At 44.6% G+C, this 17,784-nt stretch overlaps 2 protein-coding genes across 2 annotated transcripts in view; both read left to right on the top strand.

Moving 5' to 3' along the window:
* Positions 1-10,949: 10,949 nt before the first annotated feature.
* LOC139913239 (transmembrane protein 121-like) lies at positions 10,950-11,981 on the top strand. Its single transcript, XM_071901217.2, has one exon. It carries the CDS (start codon positions 10,950-10,952, stop codon positions 11,979-11,981), a length of 1,032 nt encoding a protein of 343 aa, XP_071757318.2.
* Positions 11,982-16,572: 4,591 nt separating this feature from the next.
* LOC139913241 (phosphofurin acidic cluster sorting protein 1) overlaps positions 16,573-17,784 on the top strand; it is a 30,568-nt gene continuing 29,356 nt past the window's right edge. The window contains exon 1 of the mRNA XM_078291731.1: positions 16,573-16,745. Within this exon, the coding sequence (XP_078147857.1) occupies positions 16,573-16,745 (173 nt within the window). The remainder of the gene's footprint in view (positions 16,746-17,784) is intronic.

Raw genomic sequence — 17,784 nt, 5'->3', positions numbered from 1 at the left:
GAGAATGCTTCTTACTTTTGCGAAAAGCATTAGAGCAAGAGTCCGGTACACCAATCGTAGAGTACTTATGTACTCGTACGAGTATTTTCACATCCTGATCGGCGAAACATTTAAACAATTTGTAACCACTCAAGTGAGCCGGCAATACGTATGAGCATTATTGGTATAGTGCCACTACAGCATTAAAGTACAAAGGCCCAGTTGATGCTGGTGGTAAGCTAACTGGATGACACAAGTTTTGAATTAAAAAAACAAAACAAAAAGGTTATACACTGTGTTATGTAAACTGCCTAGTGTCTGTAAGATTCTACTTAAAAATCATAAGATTAATAATTTTGCATTAACTGCCGGATAAGAATGCAGGCATGCTATATCAAGGATCTGATGGGAAAGGCCCTCTCATGAGGCCCTCCCATCTCAATGAGGAGTATTTAAACTAACAGCTGCTGGAAAGTGGAGTGCATCTGTAGGTATGCTAATTTATGCTAATAGCGATCTCCTTTCCCTCTTGCTTGCTTTGAAGTAAGCGCAGAAGTGCGGACTTCTTGCATCAGGAAGAATCGGCTTGAGGCTGTTGGAAGACGCACTACACCCTGTAGTCTTAATGAGCTCGATTTCTCCCAAGAAGTGAATAGAGCTGTTAATCTTTACGGATATAAATAGCATGCTGATGTTTAATTCAAGAGTCCAATCGCTGAATAGTTGTTTTGCTGCTTAAATGAAGTACATTTCCTTCCTGCATTTTTCCCCTTAAATGTAATGAAGACTTAATTCACTCTTAATTACGTTCATTTGATTTCACATTAATTCTCTCAAAATTTGTCTTAATTAAACTTACAACATTTCTCTAATTTCATGATGTCTGTATTGTTTACCACAAGAACTGAGCTTAAAGAGAAGAAGTAGGGCAGTGGAAGCCCAGACATGAGAACAAACCTCCCATCATTTGACAAGCAGGAGAATCTCCAGAAGAGAAATATATGTTTTGATCTAAGGACAGGAAGCCGACTGTGGCTGCCAGAGGCAGTTTAGCACCTTAAAGTTGAATACCCACATCCAGGATGCATAGTGTGTGGATCTGTATGTATGTTTGTATGTATATGTGTGTGTGTGTGTACGTGCAGTGGATTTGACTAACTGACAACAGTGAGGATTCAAATTAGCATCCTTCCACAAAAAGCTCCAAACAGTCTGTCCCATATTTGTGTCTTTTTGGAGAGGAACTGCAGCGGCTCTTTTTTTGTATTAATTATCGTCATTATTCTGCATATTGACTTGCTAAATGAACACATTTACTTGCCCAAAACTACAATCTCTACAATGCATCGCAATCCTACTATCTCTCCAGGTTCCAGATTGTGCATAGCTTTCTTAAAGATTATTTTTTGGCATGTCTGCTTCACCGAATGCTATCCAGATGGGAGAAAGACAGAAGGAGATGAAAGGCAAAGGTCATGTGACAGAGAGAAAAGCCTGACACGACATTGCCCCACAGCCTACAGAGCTAATTTTTTACCTGTTAAACCTCAGATGTTCAGTGCCAGTCTCAGTCAATGTACAGTGAGTGCATGACTACAAACTGTTTAAACTCTGATCTGAGGCCAGTTTTTCCCACATCACTGCTGGCACTTCCCAAGCTTCAGCAATAGCCAAGTAGGAAAGGAGAGCAGGCGAAAAAGGCTACGCTTTTTAAGAACATCTGGAGCCAGATTCAGAAATGGTCATGCTCCAGAGAATATCAGAGGCACAGAGTAATTGGGCTAATTTGATTCATCCATATGCATTTCCGGAGCATCTTCTCATAACTTTTTAATGTGTTCTTCCCATAAAAACTTAGCCTACATAAAAGTTGGGTCATTAAGATCAGAACATTCACTTCACTGCAGCTACCACTGCTGCTATTCTGAGACAAATCACAGCTAGTATTAACCTAATTTGACCTGTCTTGCAGTCACACTTTGATTAAATTAGTCTAAATTAGTCTGTCTGCTCCTGACCTCTCTGGTGAAATGTGTACATATGTGTGTCTCAGAGGGATATGCCAAGAAACTAATTCATACAGTGGGTATATGGAGATTTAAATGCCCCGAAATTACTAAAATGTATAAAATTAACCATCATACAGTGATTTGTTGAAGTTTCATATCACAAACACAATTGTTTCTAGTTTAGTAATCCACTTTGGTGTGCGACTGTATCGGTGGATCCCTGATTCTTTGATATTTGCCGGTAGATGGCCCCAGTCACATTGTTGTTGCTCCTCGATTGGACATAACTGTAGCTGTCAATCCAAGTCATCAGAAGGAATCCAGAATCCCCAAACTATGTAAATTATGCATTTCCCCCAAGATGGTTGCACACAAAATAAAGTTTCACTGGTTCTTGTCTTTGTGATGAAAAAGCAGAGAAATGAACACACAATCTGCATGCTTACTTCAGCCATCACTTCATTTGTTTGTGAATAAAGTTACAGCATAACATTAACAGGCTCGAGAACTCAAATAGAACAAGCTGAGTACAACATTTAACTAACGATGCTCGTAGATCCTGTATATTCACTGAACTAACAAGGGAATCCTGACTGCACTAATGGCTGGCTGATTGCCTTGCGTGGCGGGAATCTCTCCCTTGTGACGCCTGGTTAAGAGTTAGAGCCGAGCAGATGCTGCGGGTTATTCAGAGTGCTGACAGATGACTGGCAGCTTCCACAGTGAAGTAGATGTGTGGTTTAGCAGACAGACGTCAGATAGATATTGTGAAGTTATTTTCTTTTAACCGGAATCACAATGCTCTGAATTATTTGTAACTATATTTCGACCAAGAGTTTCTCTCTGTCCACAACACATTGTCCATGTAAACCACTGATTTGCAAAAATAACCCCCATATCCTAAAATCATAGCCCTCCAGAAACTGCTGTAAAAATAGCCACCAGCTTTCAATATGAGAGCTTTTGTGCCTCATAACACTGAAGCATCCCTGAAAAAGACTATAACTGTGGAGGGCAAGGCAGACACATGCAAAGTCTCCTTGATACATACATTTTCTATGTAGAACAAGAGTATCCCTATCTCATAGCTGTCCAATCTTGCTTTTTCTCACTGATCAAGAGAGAGCTCATTACCCATCATGCACTCACATGGTGGGAGTCTGGTCTCACACCAGCTGGATAGCTGTGCTTTTATCTGGGGGGTCGGAAAAAGGGTCAGCAGTAACAGCCTTCCTGCCAGCAGGCTAATATTTCACGCTAAAGGAGAAATAGGCCAGACCTAAATACAGTACAAGCTCACAACCTATTTCCACCAATCTGACGGCCTGGGGGTGTTTTTATAGGAGATCCAGGTGAGCGTTCCCATCAGGCCACAGCCGACTGGAGGGAGTCTCTGTTAGGACAACTCATGTATATATGTTTTTTTAAGATTACTTTTTGAGCATTTTTGCCTTTATTAGACAGTACAAAGTAGAGTGAGACAGGAAAGGCTGAGCGGTGACATGTGACAAAGGTACTGCTATAACACTGTCTCATATTACAGTTTTTTACGATCGCTAGCAAGCGTTTTTCAATACTTATAATACTTTTTCTAAACTCTTCACACACCAACTCACCTACAACACACAGTTGGCAAAACAGTTAATTTTATGCTCAAAATCACATATTGTAAACTAAACACCAACACTAATTTTCAAAATGCAAGAATACTTTGTCAAAATACACTAACTCTACCAAAACACTGCAAACATGTCTCAAAATCAAATAATTCTTTCAAAACACTAGCACATGTTTTCTTCCAACAGGAACATTTAGTCAATCACAGCACAATGACATACAAAATACTAACAGCAGATGGTATTACAGACAATGCATCACTTTACATATGTCAGTTCTACCCTTATACAATAGACAGTATATTGATAGTCAATTGTTTTTCGCACTGCAGTTTCTTTTGAAGTCACTCTACATTTTTCTTTTGTTGAGTGTAGTAAATGTATGCATTTTTATCTTGTTTTTTGCAAACATTCTATATCAAAAGTGAATGACACATCTTTACTTTATAGAATGTACAGTATATGAAAAAGGAATACAGTAAGTGACAGAATTGCTGCAGTAAAGGCTTTACAGTATTTGCAATAGGAAATTACTGCAAGAGATCAACAAAAATCTGCAATATAGCTGCTGGTTACAGTTGTGTAAAAATAAAATATACAAACAGAAAAAGGCACAGAAGAAAAAAAAAGAAAAATACACAGTCCTTTTCTAATCTACCCGGTCTTCTGCATTTGGCCACATGTTCTCGTCCACATCACTCCTTATATTTTCTCTGGCTATGCACCATGGGAAGTATCTTTTGACGTGCCTTATCCACCCCTGGCAGTGTTCAGCTGTGATTGGTCTATTTGCATAACTTCAATCAGCTGTTTTTTACGTAATAGCAATAAAAAAAATATAGGACATATATTTGTGTTTCAGTATACAATATGAACTGCTGTTCACTTCAACTGTAGCCTATAAATTAGGTTTAGAACATGAGGTTATCTGTTCTGACATACAGTGTGCAAGCATTTGTAAATTTGGCAGTAAAAATCCATAGTTTTGGTCTTGGTTGAGCTTGTGTGTAAAAGAAATTCAAGAGTTTTTAAAATGTGTTCACTGAATGCATTTTGTGTCAAAGGAACAAGAAATGTGTTAATGGTACGGCCCGCAACAGACCGATGTTGTGCTAACTGTGTTAAGAGTTATGAAAATGTGACTACAGAACTGATAAAAGGTTGCTAGCAATTGTAAAAAACTGTAAAGTGATGTTGGCAGTATCTTGGGTTGTGTCTCTTCCTCCATGATAAAACCCCAAAATCAGTGATTCTGTGATCTGTTGCTCCGGTAGAGCAGACTGGAGAATTGTGTTTTTTTTTTTTCTCTCTCCATTTACTGCCATTGTCTGGAGGAACAGTCTGAAAATCACTTCTAGCACATAAACGCGAACAAAGCAGATTCTGACAATATAGAAAAAAGTCATGTTGCTGAATTGTGGTTAGGTGAATCTCTTTCTTTATGTTTATTAACCCTTTCAGGTTGAACAAGTGTAACAGTGACATCAGGAAACTTATTCCAATGGAACGAAGAAAATAATACGTTTACCAATAATCGTAAATTGGCAAAAAAAAAAAGGTGGGAGACAGGACTTTGACAAAGTAGATTCTGCCAATATATAAAAAACAAGTCTGACTTTTTTTGCCTAATTATTTAATAAGAAACACAAAAGTCCTTAAGCAGGCTGGCGGAGTGTGGAGGAGTGAGTAGGGAGCCGGGGGGGTCCGGTGCCTCGGTGCGGGACAGGTGAGAGTGAGTAGGGAGCCGGGGGGGTCCGGTGCCTCGGTGCGGGACAGGTGAGAGTGAGTAGGGAGCCGGGGGGGTCCGGTGCCTCGGTGCGGGACAGGTGAGAGTGAGTAGGGAGCCGGAGGGGTCCGGTGCCTCGGTGCGGGACAGGTGAGAGTGAGTAGGGAGCCGGGGGGGTCCGGTGCCTCGGTGCGGGACAGGTGAGAGTGAGTAGGGAGCCGGGGGGGTCCGGTGCCTCGGTGCGGGACAGGTGAGAGTGAGTAGGGAGCCGGAGGGGTCCGGTGCCTCGGTGCGGGACAGGTAAGAGTGAGTAGGGAGCCGGGGGGGTCCGGTGCCTCGGTGCGGGACAGGTGAGAGTGAGTAGGGAGCCGGGGGGGTCCGGTGCCTCGGTGCGGGACAGGTGAGAGTGAGTAGGGAGCCGGGGGGGTCCGGTGCCTCGGTGCGGGACAGGTGAGAGTGAGTAGGGAGCCGGGGGGGTCCGGTGCCTCGGTGCGGGACAGGTGAGAGTGAGTAGGGAGCCGGGGGGGTCCGGTGCCTCGGTGCGGGACAGGTGAGAGTGAGTAGGGAGCCGGGGGGGTCCGGTGCCTCGGTGCGGGACAGGTGAGAGTGAGTAGGGAGCCGGGGGGGTCCGGTGCCTCGGTGCGGGACAGGTGAGAGTGAGTAGGGAGCCGGGGGGGTCCGGTGCCTCGGTGCGGGACAGGTAAGAGTGAGTAGGGAGCCGGGGGGGTCCGGGGGGGTCCGGGGGGGTCCGGTGCCTCGGTGCGGGGCAGGTAAGAGTGAGTAGGGAGCTGGGGGGGTCCGGTGCCTTGGTGCGGGACAGGTAAGAGTGAGTAGGGAGCCGGGGGGGTCCGGGGGGGTCCGGTGCCTTGGTGCGGGACAGGTAAGAGTGAATAGGGAGCCGGGGGGGTCCGGTGCCTTGGTGCGGGACAGGTAAGAGTGAGTAGGGAGCCGGGGGGGTCCGGTGCCTTGGTGCGGGGCAGGTAAGAGTGAGTAGGGAGCTGGGGGGGGGTCCGGTGCCTTGGTGCGGGACAGGTAAGAGTGAGTAGGGCGCCAGGGAGGTCCGGTGCCTCGGTGCGGGGCAGGTAAGAGTGAGTAGGGAGCCGGGGGGGTCCGGTGCCTCGGTGCGGGGGCAGGTAAGAGTGAGTAGGGAGCCGGGGAGGTCCGGTGCCTCGGTGCGGGACAGGTAAGAGGTTCAGGCCGTGGCGAGGATGAGGGGAAGGTGATGAACAGGTGGTGCGGTCGTCCTGTCGGCCTGAGATGTCGCCTGGGTTTGAGTCTGGAGATGCAGAACCAGGGTGCCCTGCCTGCTCCTTCTGGCAGGCAAGGGAAAGGAAGTTCATTTAGCACATTTTGAACACAAAGGCAATTCAAAGTGCTTTACACAAGGTATATGATATTTGATAAGAAATACAGAATATAATATAAAAAATACAAAAAAACAACTAAAAAGAGATAATAAAGTGTATAAGAAGAGAGAATAAATAAATAATTAAAATGGATAAAAAGAATAAAGGTCAAGTTGCATAGGCAGTGCAGGCCCTCTTCTCCTGGCAGCCTGCTGCTCGCTGGTCGAGGCGCTCAAGCTCTCCGGTGGAGCCGGAGGGCATCGCAAAGTTCATAACAGATTGTATTTAAAGGTGTAAATATCTATATCTCTATTTTAAATTTGGTGTTTAGCTTCTCAAATATGTTTAATTTCATGTCACTTGCCCTTCGTCAGGAAACCCTAATCTGATCTTCACTGGCTAATGCTGCTGGTCTCTTTGTTCAAATTTCGTCTATTCATTTAATAAAACAATAACCTGAAATAATTTGTAATAAAAACAATAATAAGCATATTGATTTAACCTTGTGATTAAATAAATTGAGGTGAAATAAAAAATAAATTAACACCAATTTCCTAACAATGGAGTTTTAATTTGACACTCATTATTTTGCATGAATTTTGCTTTTTGCCTCTTCCAGGCAGAGTGGAACTACAACAGATATCAGAAATTATTTTTTTTTCTCAGTGTTCAGGCCATTCCCTAAAACGCTGTGTAAATGTAATGTAAATATACATGTAATATAATTTGTATCCTGGGCTGCATCCTCCAACTCTCCCTGCTGTGCACTCAGCTGGCATCAGAGGAATTGATGCGTCTCTGAGCCGTCCCGTTTGGGCTCCAGAGGATGGGTGGGGGTGAGAGGATGGGGAGGAGAGAGAGGAGGGGGAGGAGAGAGAGGGGAGGGGGAGGAGAGAGAGGAGGGGGAGAAGAGAGAGAGGAGGGGGAGAAGAGAGAGGATGGGGAGGAGAGAGAGGAGGGGGAGAAGAGAGAGAGGATGGGGAGGAGAGAGAGAGGATGGGGAGGAGAGAGAGAGGATGGGGAGGAGAGAGAGGATGGGGAGGAGAGAGGAGGGGGAGGAGAGAGGAGGGGGAGGAGAGAGAGGATGGGGAGGAGAGAGGAGGGGGAGGAGAGAGAGGGGATGGGGAGGAGAGAGAGGATGGGGAGGAGAGAGAGAGGATGGGGAGGAGAGAGAGGATGGGGAGGAGAGAGGAGGGGGAGGAGAGAGGAGGGGGAGGAGAGAGAGGATGGGGAGGAGAGAGGAGGGGGAGGAGAGAGAGGGGATGGGGAGGAGAGAGAGGATGGGGAGGAGAGAGAGAGGATGGGGAGGAGAGAGAGGATGGGGAGGAGAGAGGAGGGGGAGGAGAGAGAGGATGGGGAGGAGAGAGGGGGATGGGGAGGAGAGAGAGGATGGGGAGGAGAGAGAGGATGGGGAGGAGAGAGGAGGGGGAGGAGAGAGAGGATGGGGAGGAGAGAGAGGATGGGGAGGAGAGAGAGGATGGGGAAGAGAGAGGAGGGGGAGGAGAGAGAGGATGGGGAGGAGAGAGGATGGGGAGAAGAGAGGAGGGGGAGGAGAGAGAGGATGGGGAAGAGAGAGGAGGGGGAGGAGAGAGAGGATGGGGAGGAGAGAGGATGGGGAGAAGAGAGGAGGGGGAGGAGAGAGAGGATGGGGAAGAGAGAGGAGGGGGAGGAGAGAGAGGATGGGGAGGAGAGAGGATGGGGAGAAGAGAGGAGGGGGAGGAGAGAGAGGATGGGGAGAAGAGAGGAGGGGGAGGAGAGAGAGGATGGGGAGGAGAGAGGATGGGGAGGAGAGAGGAGGGGGAGGAGAGAGAGGATGGGGAGGAGAGAGAGGAGGGGGAAGAGAGAGGATGGGGAAGAGAGAGGAGGGGGAGGAGAGAGGAGGGGGAGGAGAGGGGATGGGGAGGAGAGAGAGGATGGGGAGGAGAGAGAGGATGGGGAGGAGAGAGAGGATGGGGAGGAGAGAGAGGATGGGGAGGAGAGAGAGGAGGGGGAGGAGAGAGAGAGGATGGTGGATGGAAGCCAATAATGTAATGTAATGCACAGCAAATGATCTGACCAGGTTCAGAGCTGTATGTATGAGGCTCAAGGCCTGAGCCAGCAGTCTAACCTAACCAGCTCGTCTTACTGGCCCAAAGACTGAGTTCATCCTAACCCTAAACTCACATAGACACATCTCCATGTAAAACAACAGAAGTCTGGAGAAATTTAAACCCTAAAGTCAGATAGAAAAGGGCGGCAACACTATGGGCTGTCGTCGTCATTCAAACCAGTCAGACCTGGCTCGGCACTGGTGGTCACGTGTTGCAGGAACAAGGAAGTTGCTGCAGATGACAACGAATCAACATGAAAATCATCAAAACACTCGTGTGTTTGTCGTGTGTTTGTCGTGTGTTTGTCGTGTGTTTGTCGTGTGTTTGTCGTGTTTGCTGTGAAGCGAAGCTGCAGACAAAAAAAACAAGCAGAACGTTCCAGCTGAGAAGTTGTAAAGGCTTCATCGACTCCATCTGGTGTAATGAGCACACTGCTTTCAAAACAGAATTAAGTCTTGATTCAAATTTTTCATCAATTTTTATCTTTGTCTTTTTTCATTTACCCAGAGTTTGTATATTCATTCGAATCGAATTTACTCAGCGAAGTAGGAGGCAGAAAAATAAACAGTGACGTTTCCCGGGGCTTGTGGGAGAATCCAGTTTCAAACTCGATCACTGCTAGTATTAGATGCTATATGAGGAAGTGTGTGTGTGTGTGTGTGTGTGTGTGTGTGAGTGCCATTGAAAGGGACTTGGCTATAATGGGTTGGTTGCTTTCTGAGGGCCAACCTGGCAAGGCTGAGAAAAAAAACATGAAAAACTTGATGGAAAGAGGTGGAGCATGCATGAGCAGAGCTTTCCTTTCCTCTGTCCTCCTCTCTCTTATCTTTTCTCTCTCTCTCTCTCTCTCTCTCTCTCTCTCTCTCTGCAGCTGTGTGTTGCTGAGCGTGCCCGCTCGGTATCAAACGGCTGAACACACACAAGCACAGAGGGGAGGAGAGACGAGGCGAGAGAGCAGGATGAAGGATTCTTGCAGAGGCAGTTTGAGAAAGCACCGCCTGCAGCTGAAGCGAGCGGACGAGGACGGCTCTCCGGAGTAAAGACCGGGACGGGAGGAGTTTGGGATTGATGACGCTCCCGCCTCCTGTTCGCTGCGGAGGGAACACAAGCAGGAGGTGATGATGGCACTTAGGACTTTGCAGCGCTGAAATGAACCGCAGACGGAGACAGCGTTTGTCAAGTGGGTCGATAGCGAGTCCACTTCCCCTCGTCCTTTCCGCTTTGATTCATCAGTTTGGTTGTCAGGATCTTCTGGATTCTTTTGAAGTAAATGCCAGCAAAGGATGAGCAGCGGATTTCCAGGGACTGAACTTTAAAAGAGAAACTTTTCTCTCTCGTTGCGCACCCCGGCTCTATTTCCTCTCCAGACACATCGACAGGAACGGCAGATTTTTTTTGTAGGTCAAAGCAATGACAAAAATGAAACTGTAACTGCTTTTTGTCAACTGAAAAAGAGAAGCTGAAATCATCAAATCAAAAATAATATGAAGCTCCCTTTTGATAGATTCCCCTCATTATTTTTCTTCATTAAGACTGGAAGAAATGCCAGAGTCTAAAACATTCCTACTGGCATCACAGTGGAAATTTAATGCTTTCAATTACTATGATTGATTATGACTGGAGAGGAGATTGTAAGTGCTTCACAGGGCCCATTTCTTTTTCATTTAAGCTCACAAGACATTTTGAATGGGAAATATATTGCAGGACCTCAGTCAGTCATCTCATATCTAAAATATAACATGTGCTCAGAACTAAAATAAATAACTGATATATACACAAAGCCTTGTCTGGGCTGAATACTAAAACTAGAACTAAATACACTGTATACATTCCTCTAGTTTTGGCACGTATACTTTTATGCCTCATGAATGGAGAGTATGAGATTATATTGCATTGTTATCTCTATTCTATTGTACCTGAGTTTGGACAATTACTAACCTCACAGGACGAGAACTGCCACCACATCCAAGGGAACCAATTAGAGGTTGGATTATTGGATCAGCTCATTATCCTTCTACACATTTAATGACTTTCCTGCCTGAGAGGGAACTGAAGGCTCACACTCAGGAAGGGGAACACACAAAGGGACATTCCTGTTTTTTCCCTCTCCTGTTTTTAGAGCTAAAGCACCTCCAGCTGTTGACTTCTGTTCCCTGCCTGTAGTTTGTCTCGTAGATCCCAGCATGGTTCCCCCACAACCTGCCAACAAGCCCCATGTCTGCCTGTCGGCCGTCCTGATCGTGGGCAGCCTGGCGCTGATGGATGCCTACCTGGTGGAGCAGAACCAGGGGCCCAGGAAGATCGGCGTGTGCGTTACGGTACTGGCGGGCGACGCGTGTTTCCTCATCGTGCTGCGCTACGTCGCCGTCTGGGTCGGGACGGAGGTTCGCACGGCCAAGAGAGGCTACGCCATGATCCTCTGGTTCTTCTACATCTTCATCCTGGAGATCAAGGTCTACTTTGTTTATCAGAACTACAAGGCTCAGGATGCGGATGAGGACGCGGAGGCGACGGACGCAGGTGTGGCGAGGAGAGCTCTCACCTTACTGCTGTCTGTCTGCATGCCCGTTGTGTTCGTAACGCTGGCGGCGATAGATCATATGGAGTACGTGCGGCCGTATAAGAAGAGAGAGGAGATAAGGAGTCGTCTCTTCTGGGTGGTGGTGGACCTGCTGGATGTTCTGGATGTGCAGGCCAACTTGTGGGAGCTTCAGAGGAAAGGACTCCCGCTGTGGGTGGAAGGACTGATGTTCTTCTACTGCTACATCCTCCTCCTGGTGCTGCCGTGCGTGTCGCTGAGCGAGATCAGCATGCAGGGGGTGAACATCGTCCCGCACAAAATGATGCTCTACCCCATCCTTAGTCTCGCCACCATCAACATCATCACTCTCTGTATTCGGGGGGGAAACATGCTGTTTTACAGCGACAGCCGTGTCTCCGGGATTATGATGGGGAAGAACGTGATAGCCATAGTGGTGAAAAGTTGCAGTCTGGCGCAGTACAGGAAGCTTCACGAGGCTCCTTCTCCGGGTCACGGGGTCGAGACGCAAAAGAACTCCGTTGCTGATGTCCGGGCGGCGCCGGCGGCGATCCCCCTGCCTCTGCCCTCGCCGCCTCAAGTCGTGATCCAGGACTTCACCACCATACCAGAAGAGCTGGAATGTGACAGTGACAACGAACGAGAACAAGGAAGGGACAAGACAGGGGGAATTTGATGATATATTACTATTTTTATACAACATGATGAACAAATAAATGTGTTATGGATGTTTTATTTATTGGTGTTTTGGGCTGGTTTATTTTGTTTTGTGAAAATAATAATGACAACCAGGGCCGGAGTAGGACACATTTTTAGCGCAGGAGTTTTCATGCTGTTTGTTTTTCTTTTCTTTTATCTTTTTTTGGGAGGGATACCATCATATGTTTCTCCCAGCTAAATCATCTCAAACTTTGAATACTCAAATGAAAAAGCAAGTGTAAAATTTGTTGTATGTGCACTCAATGTGCTCAAATTATGTCAGATTGAACTGAACTATTCTTTCATTGCAGTTTGATAACTAATGTATTAATAGTATTAGTATAAGGGGAGAATGGGGTTAAATGAGCCACTTTTTACATTTTGTGTTGTTAACTTAAGGTTGGTGGACAATTATGGAAATTCAAACATTTTCTGTATAGCTAATACAGTTTTAGAAGTATGACGCATTAAAAAAGTTTCCTTCCTCCAGGGTAAATTGCATATGGATGGGGCAAATTGAGGGCTTCCTTCTAGAGCCGCCATTTTGCACCAAGAGACGTTCAACAATCATACAGGGAGAAATCCATCGGAGAAGAGGAGAGAGACCAATTTCTCCACCACAGGAGCAGGAGAGAGACCAGAATGCACTGCAGGAGCAGGAGAGAGACCAGAATGCACTGCAGGAGCAGGAGAGAGACCAGAATGCACTGCAGCAGAGAGACAGGTTGCGTTCTGAGTATGGGGCATGACTCTCGCTCCCTTGCCATTACTTATGCTATCGCTATCATTATCGCTCTCTCTCCACCTACACGTAAAACCAGTGGCTAGATACAATAAGTCCAGGCGAGTTGACCGGGGGGTTGTCGAAAGGCATTCTGGGAAATGTAGAAGTAGACCAGGCAGGTTGAGGGAAAGTGGATAAAACAAAAAGGTAAATTACAACACTTCATCACAAAATAACTCCTGGAATGCATTAAACATCACATATTGCTCATATATATAGTTTGAGAGTGTCTGAGGGTGGACTTTTCCCTTTAACTGCATTTTAATAGAATTTAAATTAGATTGGGGTAAGCTAAGCCATTGGCTCAACTTGCCCCTGGGCTAGTGGCACATTTTACCCCACAGTAGATAAAGAGAGTAGAGCCCGCACACCTGGATCTCCATTCAGAAAGACCTGACGAAGATCCATGAAGGATCAAAATCTAATAAAGGTGTATAAATGGAGTTCCTACTGTGCAGACTTTACTCTCTTTATCCACCTATTCAATGTGTGCATAACTATTACATTTTACCCCACAGCCACTGTTTTCACACAGGAAGTCAGGGCCACAGTAATACCTATTATGACCTCATATTGTACCGTACAAAGCCTTAAACTAATAAAGCCTCAACATATCTACTTCCATTTAGATACAATTATTGCAATTATTAGATTATTGTATCTTGATGTACGATTATACCATGATGAAATCGCCTGAAAGCAAAAATCACAATACTTGACCTCTCACCACTTCATCCTCTATCACAGATTCAGCGAACTGAATTGCTCTTCCTAAATCTATGATCACATTATTCATTTTGTGTATGGTTGCCTAGAAACAAAGGGCGGTTCATCTTAGCCAAAGGTGCAACTTACTGCCTTCTCCCCTACTTAGTATTAGACAGGAGTCCTCCGGGGTAGTTCAGCGATATTTTGACAAACTAAGGGTGTCCAACCTCTTGTTTTGGCCTTTTCAAATGTAGGCCAGTTGGTACACTGCAGAACAGCAGGGAATACTTACATTATTGTATTTTTTCTTTTTCTGCGTTTTGAATTTATTCAATAATAATTAAAATCACTGTACTGTTGGTGGTACTAGTAGTAATGGCAGTAGAAGTGGTATTAAAATATGTAGTTTGCATCCTTCTAATGCGTTTCCAGTGCCGCTGGTCCCAGCTGCAGCTGTCTAGCTGGCTCTGCCTCATCAATAACTAATAAAACCGACTGACAGACTCTGCTCAGTAACAAAAACAATAGCAACAAATGAGATTCGTACAGAGTACAAAGTCAGTACAAAATTGATGACACTGCAAAGTCAATGCACTGTTGCATATCACTTATGTGGGCAACGATTTAGCACTTAAAAACGCAATAATTTACACATAGGCCACAAAACATTAATAACGTATTGCAATACATGTCATATCCTTCAGCTCTGTCCCGTCTCTCTCTCTCCTGCTCCCTGTCTTAGCATCATCATCATCATCATCATCATCATCATTATCCTCTGGAGCCACTGGCCGCCAGCTTGTTTGCACATAAAACATGTCGGGCGGTTTTGTACGGGCTCAAATGGATGCAAAATATTTTCTGTACAGCGACGTTCACAAATGTTTCAACACTTGTGAATGTGTGTAAAGGTTTTGTACAAATAAATACAACCCCATTAAATGAGTTTCACAAATGTTTTGCAACTTGTAGTTGTATATGAACATTAGCTAATGTGTATAAAAGATTTGAACAAATAAATCCAAATGTGAATCTGTAAAATACAAGTTTTGTATAATTAGATTCACATTTGTGAATCCATAAAAAAGGCTTACAGTTGCATATCAACTTTTGTAAAAGTGTAAAAAAAAAATGCATGCACAAATGAAAACATTACAGGCAGAACATAATTTACATGCAACATGTGATTACAAATAGGGATTTTGGCAGAGAGTTTGGCCAAAATAATCCATATCCAAGCAGCAAAAGACAACTAGATCAATTAATCAATTTAGACTATAGGACTAATTATCTGGGAAATGGCGTAGGTTATGACCAACAGCACATGATTAAGACACAATTACTAACATTACATGTGTCACCTGACAGCTTGATTTGAAACCATGCTGAGCAACAAATATTACATCATTGCAACTTAAAAATATAAAATTCAAATTGTAAGTTGACTGGAATAGTAGGGAACAGTTAGGTCAAAGCTCATTAGCTGCTCTACTGTAATAAAACTCAACTTAATACAATAAGTTCAATCAGCAAATATCTAGTCATGTTGATTTGTTTTTATTAGTTGATCCACGAATTGATGAGCTGCTTTCCAGTGTTTTTTCACAAGGAGGGAGGTTTTAGTCTCGGTTTGTGTCACATAATTATTACACCATCTGGTGTAAAGTATGCAGCTGACTCTGCACTGACAGGAATGCAGGAGGTGAATACTAATGACCGGTCTGATGGAGAACAGCTGCTGCACTTTAGAGAATATCTCAAATCTGAGTACTAATTTACAGCAATACAATTTAATTTACAGCAATACAGCAATACTATTCTGCACTTATGAATCCATGATGTCAATTTTAACTAATGATGTATTACTCAGTTAAAAATATTTATAATACAAGTAACTTTTTATCATTTAATTCATCCTTCACTCATAGCTTGTTAATAAACATTTATTATTCTAAAGGGTTTTCCACATATGTGTAAAATATAGTAAGAAAGTAGAGTATATAGTAGAGAATATAGTGTTTATAACCCATATATAGTGTTAAAATGAGGAAACAGCCAAAAATCAACTATCTAAATACAGTTTTGTAATATATTTTGAAATATGTCCATATATGTGGATAATAGCCTATGATTGTATGTATTTTTTAGAAATATTTGTGCATATATCCACGTATTTATTTGAATATACTGTATATCAATGTATTACAGAATGGGAGAGCTTGTTCCAGATTACAGTTAAATCCACAAGCAGGAGGCAGTTTACATGTGAAGGATGTTGTGAAAAGGAAGAAGAAGACAGAGAGAAACCCACCCAGCAGACACTGAAGTACAGAAACTATTACTGTCACCCGTTACCATAACCCTACCGTCTGAATACAGCTTCATGACATTGAGGAGTCAGGGTTCATAATAATAAATGCAAGACCCGGGCCCGTTGAGCCTGATGATACAGAACATATCAGGAGAACCCATTCTGAGATCTCCATGGTCTCCTGGTCCAGCCATAGACCATAAAACCCCCACCTGGCCTTCAAAACCTGTACTGCAGCAGTTCAACCACCAGATGGCAGTAGAGGTTTGAATTGGCAGCAGTGGGTGATCATAAAGATTAAAGTGTCATTGATGTTGTTTTGCTTTAAATGTGTATTGATGAGGGTCGTTTTTCCTCAGACTGACACATTTAAGAACAGGTTCTCTTCGGACAGTCAGTCACACCTGTCAGAATTTAATTTCACAAATTCAGTCAGGTTCAGGCTCTCCTCCCATCATAAACCATCAACAGTAGTCTGTGTTTATAGATTATATTACTGGCATATTAACTGACCAGTGTAACATCAAACGAAGAGGTGAGCGGACATTCATCTTTTCTTAACGTGATTGCTGTTTTTGTGTATTGTGTATTTTGGATGTGCGTAAAGCCTCTCCAGTGTTCCTCGCGCTAACATCACCACCGTTCAGTCCACGCTGTTTCCACGCAGCCCCGCCCCGCCCCAGCCCCGCTCCGCTCCGGGCTGACAGCGCCTGAGACCGGGGACCAGCCGGCATCTCACCGACGCTGCTGCCGGGAGACGCGACGATGGCGGCGGCTGTGGAGAGAGGAGGAGTCCGGGCCGTTTTCCCGAGCCCGGCGGACACGGCGGGATCCGGCGTGGGCGCGAATCCCGGCGGGTCGGACGGCCGCATCCCGGTGCCGATGAACCTTTTTGCAACCTGGGAAATAGACCGGTCCTCCCCGAGCTGCGTGCCCAGGTAAGAGGATTATTACCGTCTTCCCCCCACCGCGCGGCCGAGATGCGAGCAGAGCCAGGCGCGCGCGTGACGGGAGGATATTATGGGCTGTCTGAGGATGTTTCCATGTTAACATCAGCATTTATTTATTTTGCATCTAGAGGAACAAAGGCAAGCCTGGCCGTCCACATCTGTAGCCCTGCGTGTGTGTGTGTGTGTGTGTGTGTGTGTGTGTGTGTGTGTGAGAGAGAGAGAGAGAGAGAGAGAGAGAGAGAGAGAGAGAGAGAGAGAGAGAACCGTTTCCCACATGTTGTCTGATACTCGTCATGTATTCAGAGGATGCAGCATCATTTCAGATTTACATTGATCTGTGCTTTTGATCCTGATACTAATGTGACACTCATTATTACCAACCAATCAACAGGCAGATAACCTTAACTAACCAATCAACAGGCAGGTAACCTTAACCAACCAATCAACAGGCAGGTAACCTTAACTAACCAATCAACAGGCAGGTAACCTTAACTAACCAATCAACAGGTAGGTAACCTTAAGTAACCAATCAACAGGCAGGTAACCTTAACTAATCAATCAACAGGCAGGTAACCTTAACTAACCAATCAACAGGCCCTCCTGGGGCACCCTGCACCCTGTCCCAGAGTGGAGGTTCAGGTAGACCTCTGAATATTACTATGTATATGAGTATGAATATGGAAATATGATATATTCTATGGTATTCTATCATTTTTGCCCTGTTGTGTTCAGGGAGACTGAATGAGGTTCAAAAGAAAGTTGATATTCTCTGTGAGTTGAGGCTAGTCGATATGTAGATTTGGGTAAATTGTCATATTCATATTATAGAGATGTTTTTTTTTTTTACATGGGGCTCATCAGAATTTTTTTTACATGGTACTTTTTTCATCATGAAATGTATTATGTATGTAGGATTTTTTTTTGTTGTATATGATGTAATAGTTTTCTAGGGTGAAGTACTCAAGGATGTATTTGAATACTTGATTGATTGATTGATTGATTGATTGACAGACAGCTTATATGTCTC

The sequence above is a fragment of the Centroberyx gerrardi genome, chromosome 3 (genome assembly GCF_048128805.1).
Source record: "Centroberyx gerrardi isolate f3 chromosome 3, fCenGer3.hap1.cur.20231027, whole genome shotgun sequence".
In the NCBI taxonomy this organism is placed as follows: Eukaryota; Metazoa; Chordata; class Actinopteri; order Beryciformes; family Berycidae; genus Centroberyx; species Centroberyx gerrardi.
This window is presented reverse-complemented; position numbering and strand designations above follow the sequence as displayed.